This window comes from Oncorhynchus kisutch, unplaced genomic scaffold (assembly GCF_002021735.2).
Source record: "Oncorhynchus kisutch isolate 150728-3 unplaced genomic scaffold, Okis_V2 scaffold1037, whole genome shotgun sequence".
Classification (NCBI taxonomy): domain Eukaryota; kingdom Metazoa; phylum Chordata; class Actinopteri; order Salmoniformes; family Salmonidae; genus Oncorhynchus; species Oncorhynchus kisutch.
The window spans coordinates 86,850-94,783 of record NW_022262982.1 but is presented as its reverse complement, the minus strand read 5'-3'; the positions used below and the strand labels follow the sequence as shown (position 1 = coordinate 94,783).

At 45.5% G+C, this 7,934-nt stretch overlaps 1 protein-coding gene across 2 annotated transcripts in view; it reads right to left on the bottom strand.

The window, feature by feature from the left end:
* Positions 1 to 5,963: 5,963 nt before the first annotated feature.
* The window catches only part of wipi2 (WD repeat domain, phosphoinositide interacting 2), a 28,991-nt gene continuing 27,020 nt past the window's right edge, over positions 5,964 to 7,934 (bottom strand). For both annotated transcript variants that reach the window (XM_031817459.1, XM_031817460.1), the window contains one exon: positions 5,964 to 7,047. In XM_031817459.1, the coding sequence (XP_031673319.1) occupies positions 6,932 to 7,047 (116 nt within the window). In that variant the 3' untranslated portion in view covers positions 5,964 to 6,931. The remainder of the gene's footprint in view (positions 7,048 to 7,934) is intronic.

The following is a 7,934-nucleotide window of genomic DNA, read 5'->3' as shown; positions in this document are numbered from 1 at the left end:
CTATACCTAATGCATTCACTCCCCCTATACCCTATCTATACCTAATGCATTCACTCCCCTTATACCCTATCATACCAACACAACCTAATGCATTCACTCCCCCTGTACCCTACCTATACCTAATGCATTAACTCCCCCTATACCCTATCTATACTAAACACAACCTAATGCATTCACTCCCCTATACCCTATCTATACCTATGCATCACTCCCCTTATACCCTATCTATACTAAACACAACCTAATGCATTCACTCCCCCTATACCCTACCGTATACCTAATGCATTCACTCCCCCTATACCTATCTATACCTAATGCATTCACTCCCTTATACCATATCTATACCAAACACAACCTAATGCATTCACTCCCCCTATACCCTACCTATACCTAATGCATTCACTCCCCTATACCCTATCTAACTAATGCATTCACTCCCCCTATACCCGTCTATACCTATTGCATTCACTCCCCTATACCCTATCTATACCTAATGCATCACTCCCCTATACCCTATCTATACCTAATGCATTCACCCCCTATACCTACCTATACCTAATGCATTCACTCCCCCTAACCCTATATCTATCTAATGCATTCACTCCCCCTATACCCTATCTATACCTAATGCATTCACTCCCCTATACCCTCTCTATACCTAATGCATTCACTCACCCTATACCCTATCTATACCTAATGCATTCACTCACCTATACCCTATTCTAACCTAATGCATTCACTCCCCCTATACCCTATCTATACCTAATGCATTCACTCCCCCTATACCTATCTATACCTAATGCATTCACTCCCCTATACCCTTTCTATACCTAATGCATTCACTCCCCCTATCCCTTTCTATACCTAATGCATTTCACTCCCCCTATACCCTATCTATACCCAACACAACTAATGCATTCACTCCCCCTAATACCCTATCTATACCTAATGCATTTCACTCCCCCTATACCTATCTATACCTAATGCACTTCACTCCCCCTATACTATCTATACCTAATGCATTCACTCCCTATACCCTATCTATACCTTAATGCATTCACTCCCCCTATACCCTCTTCTATACCTAATGATTCACTACCTATACCTATCTATACCTATGCATTCACTCCCCCTATACCCTATCTTACCTAATGCATTCACTCCCCATATACCCTATCTATACTAATGCATTCACTCCCCCTATACCCTACTCAGGACCTAATGCATTAGGTATAGATAGGGTATAGGGGGAGTGAATGCATAGGTATAGATAGGGTATAGGGGGAGTGAATGCATTAGGTATAGATAGGGTATAGGGGGCAGTGACTGCATAGGTATAGATTAGGGTGATAGGGTGAATGTGAATGCATTACGGTATAGATAGGGTATAGGGGGAGTGAGATGGCCATTAGGTTATAGCTAGGGTATAGGGGGAAGTGAATGCATTAGGGTATAGGATAGGGTATAGGGGGAGTGAAATGGGCATATAGGTGATTAGATAGGGTATAGGGGGAGTGAAAGTTGGCATTAGGATAGGGTATGGTAGGGGGATTGAGGGTATTAGGGAGTGAATGATTAGTAAGAAAGGTATAGGGGGAGTGAATGCATTAGGTATAGAAAGGGTATAGGGGAGTGAATGCCATTCAGGTATAGATAGGTATAGGGGGAGTGAATGCATTAGGTATAGATAGGGTATAGGGGGAGTGAATGCTTAGTATAGATAGGGTATAGGGGGAGTGAATGCATTAGGTAGCATTAGGGTAGAGGGGGAGTGAATTGCATGAGGTATAGATAGGGTATAGGGTGGAGTGAATGCATTAGGGTATAGATAGGGTATAGGGTGATGAATGCATTAGGTTATAGAGAGGTATAGGGGGAGTGAATGCATTAGGTATAGATAGGTATAGGGGAGTGAATGCATTAGGTATAGATAGGGTAATAGGGGGAGTGAATGCATTAGTATAGGTAGGGTATAGGGGGAGTGAATGCATTAGGTATAGATAGGGTATAGGGGGAGTGAATGCATTAGGTATAGATAGGGTATAGGGGAGTGAATGCAATAGGTATAGATAGGGTATAGGGGGAGTGAATGCATTAGTTATAGATAGGGTATAGGGGGAGTGAATGCATTAGGTATAGGTAGGGTATAGGGGGAGTGAATGCATTAGGTTGTGTTGGGTATAGATATGGTATAAGGGGGAGTGATGCATTAGGTATAGATAGGTATAGGGGGAGTGAATGCATTAGGTATAGGTAGGGTATAGGGGGAGTGAATGCATTAGGTTGTGTTTAGTATAGATAGGGTATAAGGGGAGTGAATGCATTAGGTATAGATAGGGTATAGGGGGAGTGAATGCCATTAGGTGTGTTTAGTATAGATAGGGTATAGGGGGAGTTAATGCATTAGGTATAGGTAGGGTACAGGGGGAGTGAATGCATTAGGTTGTGTTTGGTATAGATAGGGTATAAGGGGAGTGAATGCATTAGGTATAGATAGGGTATAGGGGAGTGAATGCATTAGGTATAGGTAGGGTATAGGGGGAGTGAATGCATTAGGTTTGTGTTTGGTATAGATAGGGTATAAGGGGAGTGAATGCATTAGGTATAGATAGGGTATAGGGGGAGTGAATGCATTAGGTATAGAAAGGGTATAGGGGGAGTGAATGCATTAGGTATAGATAGGGTATAGGGGGAGTGAATGCATTAGGTATAGATAGGGTATAGGGGGAGTGAATGCCATTAGGTATAGATAGGGTATAGGGGAGTAGCATTAGGTAGATAGGGTATAGGGGGAGTGAATGCATTAGGTATAGATAGGGTATAGGGGGAGTGAATGCATTAGGTATAGATAGGGTATAGGGGGAGTGAATGCATTAGGTATAGATAGGGTATAGGGGGAGTGAATGCATTAGGTATAGATAGGGTATAGGGGGAGTGAATGCATTAGGTTGTGTTTGGTATAGATAGGGTATAGGGGAAGCCCTGTTGGTGGTAGGTGCACTTGATTCCAGCAGTATACCACTCTGCATACCGCTGCTGGCTTGCTTCTGAAGCTAAGCAGGGTTGGTCCTGGTCAGTTCCTGAATGGGAGGCCAGATGCTGCTGGAAGTGGTGTTGGAGGGCCAGTAGGAGGCACTTTTTCCTCTGGTCTAAACAAATATCCCAATGCCCCAGGGCCCTGTGTAGGGTGCCGTCTTTCGGATGGGACGTTAAACGGGTGTCCTGACTCTCTGAGGTCATTAAAGATCCCATGGCAATTATCGCAAGAGTAGGGGTGTTAACCCCGGTGTCCTGGCTAATTCCCAATCTGGCCCTCAAACCATCAGTCACCTAATAATCCCCCGTTTACAATTGGCTCATTCATCCCCCTCCTCTCCCCTGTAACTATTCCCCAGGTCGTTGCTGCAAATGAGAACGTGTTCTCAGTCAACTTACCTGGTAAAATAACGGATAAATAAAAAATGTAAAATTCAGAAGCCCGGTTGGCGGTAGGTGCACTTGATTCAGAAGCCCTGTTGGCGGTAGGTGGACTTGATTCAGAAGCCCTGTTGGAGGTAGGTGCACTTGATTCAGAAGCCCTGTTGGCGGTAGATGCACTTGATTCAGAAGCCCTGTTGGAGGTAGGTGCACTTGATTCAGAAGCCCTGTTGGAGGTAGGTGCACTTAATTCAGAAGCCCTGTTGGAGGTAGGTGCACTTGATTCAGAAGCCCTGTTGGAGGTAGGCGCACTTGATTCAGAAGCCCTGTTGGCGGTAGGTGCACTTGATTCAGAAGCCCTGTTCCCGTTATCGACCATTTCAATTGTCTGGAAATACAAACTCCACCTGTCTGGCGGACCAGCAAATCTGTGGCTTTAATGGAGTGTGCCTACTGCGCTGGCCAATCGATAGCTCAAATCACTGTGCTTCTACGAGCCCGGCCACAGTAAAGTTTGATACTAGCTATTTCACAGTAAACAAATTAACAATAGATTTTCAGAAATTGATAATAAAAAGCTGCTTTGTTAGACTTCGGTGAAGCTTTTGACACGATAGAGCATCATCTGCTGCTGGAAAACGTCTGTGTTTTGACCTTACATCCCCTGCTATACTGTGGATCAAGAGTTACCTGTCTAACAGAAAACAGAGGGTGTTTTCTAATGGAAGCCTCTCCCAACATAATCCAGGTAGAATTAGGAATTCCCCAGGGCAGCTGTCTAGGCCCCTTACTGGTAGAAATAGGAATTCCCCAGGGCAGCTGTCTAGGCCCCTTACTGGTAGAAATAGGAATTCCCCATGGCAGCTGTCTAGGCCCCTTACTTTTTTCAATCTTTACTAATGACATGCCACTGGCTTTGAGTAAAGCCAGTGTGTCTATGTATGTGGAAGACACAACACTATACACGTCAGCTACCTCAGCAACTGAAATGACTGCAACCCTTAAAGAGCTGCAGTCAGTTTCAGAATGGGTGGCAAGACATGTTAGTCCTAAATACTTCCAAAACTAAAAGCATTGTATTTGGGACAAATCATTACTAAACCCTAAACCTCAACTAAACTAACTCTTGTATGAATAATGTGGAAATAGAGCAAGTGGAGGTGACTAAACTGCTTGGAGTAACCCTGGATTGTAAACTGTCATGGTCAAAACATGTTGATACAACAGTAGCTAAGATGGGGAGACGTCTGTCCATAATAAAGCGCTACTCTGACATCTTAACAGCCCTATCAACAAGGCAGGTCCTACAGGCCCTAGTTTTGTCACCCCTGGACTACTGTTCAGTCGTGTGGTCAGGTGCCACAAAGAGGGGCTTAGGAAAATTCCACGTTTTTTTTTTTTTCCAATTCCAAAATTCCAACATCAAGCTTGTGACTCTACAAAACACCTTGGATGCATTGTAGTTTGTTTTGAGTCCTCTTATAGAGAGAGAAAGGACATCAACATGAAGGACACAGAAACATGTCTGTTACATCAACATGAAGGACACAGAAACATGTCTGTTACATCAACATGAAGGACACAGAAACATGTCTGTTACATCAACATGAAGGACACAGAAACATGTCTGTTACATCAACATGAAGGACACAGAAACATGTCTGTTACATCAACATGAAGGACACAGAAACATGTCTGTTACATTAACATGAAGGACACAGAAACATGTCTGTTACATCAACATGAAGGACACAGAAACATGTCTGTTACATCAACATGAAGGACACAGAAACATGTCTGTTACATCAACATGAAGGACACAGAAACATGTCTGTTACATCAACATGAAGGACACAGAAACATGTCTGTTACATCAACATGAAGGACACAGAAACATGTCTGTTACATCAACATGAAGGACACAGAAACATGTCTGTTACATCAACATGAAGGACACAGAAACATGTCTGTTACATCAACATGAAGGACACAGAAACATGTCTGTTACATCAACATGAAGGACACAGAAACATGTCTGTTACATCAACATGAAGGACACAGAAACATGTCTGTTACATCAACATGAAGGACACAGAAACATGTCTGTTACATCAACATGAAGGACACAGAAACATGTCTGTTACATCAACATGAAGGACACAGAAACATGTCTGTTACATCAACATGAAGGACACAGAAACATGTCTGTTACATTAACATGTAGGACACAGAAACATGTCTGTTACATCAACATGAAGGACACAGAAACATGTCTGTTACATCAACATGAAGGACACAGAAACATGTCTGTTACATCAACATGAAGGACACAGAAACATGTCTGTTACATCAACATGAAGGACACAGAAACATGTCTGTTACATCAACATGAAGGACACAGAAACATGTCTGTTACATCAACATGAAGGACACAGAAACATGTCTGTTACATCAACATGAAGGACACAGATACATGTCTGTTACATTAACATGAAGGACACAGAAACATGTCTGTTACATCAACATGAAGGACACAGAAACATGTCTGTTACATCAACATGGACTTTATTTATTTCCCAATCAACACCGTTTCACATTTTATACAAAATCATGAATCATTAGAAAATGTCTGATCATGTGAACCCGTCCGTCCAGCCGCTCCGCCTCACCCCAGAGGATCATGGGAAGGCATGTGTCTGACGAGACCCAGTGGACATGCCCCGCCTTGATGATGTCACTACATGTAGTTTCTGACCAATCAAATCAGACATCACCTCCAGGAATGTAGGCCTCTATTGGCTAAACATCACTCACCCCTAGCTACATCCCTGGTTACACCATAGAGGTAGATAGAGGAATCATCTTTGTATCTGTGCTATTAGAGTCTGTGACAGCACCATTGAAGTTACAACCCATAGTAATCCCCACCCAGTTGACTACTTTAAAATGGTGGATGATGGCAATGTCCATGGTAAAACAGGTGATATACATGATGAGTCCTCTATCTCTATGGATTAAATTCCTCGCCCAATCAGACACTGGTCTGACTGATCTGTCAATCAATTTCATCTGCCAATGTCTGAAGGCCTCAGCGAGAAGGGGCAAGGCTTGTCCACTGAGCCTTCATCTGATTGGGTAGCCAGTGAGCGACTGGGAAGCTAACGTATGCTAATGTACATGCCCAGCACACACATTTACAGCTCAGCCCACCCACCCACACACACACACACTTCAGAGGTCCTTGTTAGAGCGTTGCGTAGCGTTCTGGTCTTGGCACATGTACATGCAAAGCTAAAGAGTCACCTGCACAGGTGGACAGAGGGAGGGAGGGAGACAGAGGGGGAGGGAGGGAGACAGAGGGGGAGGGAGGGAGACAGAGGGAGGGAGAAACATGTATACATCCACAGACAGACAGAGGCGCTGTTGAACACTGAGAGTTTTTAATCCCACCCTCCATGTTACATGTTCCAAGCAACACCAGAGGGGCTCTCTGATTGGTTGCTGTAGCTGTCAGTCAGTCCGTCTCCAGGATGAGTGGCGGCTGCTCTTCATTCTCATCGTCCAATCGCAGATCGCTGAGGTCATCCTCTAGTCCCGCCCCTCCCACTGCACCCGCCTCCTCACAGTAACCTGAGGAGAGGACATGGGTTAGAGGTCAGGAGTCAGGGTATCCCACCAGACCAAGTGGGGGGATACCCTGCTGCTACCAGACCAAGTGGAGGGATACCCTGCTGCTACCCAGTGGAGGGATACCCTGCTGCTACCAGACCAAGTGGAGGGATACCCTGCTGCTACCCAGTGTAGGGATACCCTGCTTCTACCCAGACCAAGTGGAGGGATACCCTTCTGCTACCAGACCAAGTGGAGGGATACCCTGCTGCTACCCAGTGTAGGGATACCCTGCTTCTACCCAGACCAAGTGGAGGGATACCCTTCTGCTACCACACCAAGTGGGGGGATACCCTGCTGCTACCCAGTGTAGGGATACACTGCTTCTACCCAGACCAAGTGGAGGGATACCCTTCTGCTACCAGACCAAGTGGAGGGATACCCTGCTGCTACCCAGTGGGGGGATACCCTGCTGCAACCACACCAAGTGGGGGGATACCCTGCTGCTACCCAGACCAAGTGGTGGGATACCCTGCTGCTACCCAGACCAAGTGGTGGGATACCCTGCTGCAACCACACCAAGTGGTGGGATACCCTGCTGCTACCCAGACCAAGTGGTGGGATACCCTGCTGCAACCACACCAGGTGGTGGGATACCCTGCTGCAACCACACCAAGTGGGGGGATACCCTGCTGCAACCACACCAGGTGGAGGGAAACCCTGCTGCAACCACACCAAGTGGTGGGATACCCTCCTACTACCCAGACCAAGTGGTGGGATACCCTGCTGCAACCACACCAAGTGGGGGGATACCCTGCTGCTACCCAGACCAAGTGGTGGGATACCCTGCTGCAACCACACCAAGTGGTGGGATACCCTGCTGCTACCCAGACCAAGTGGTTGGATAC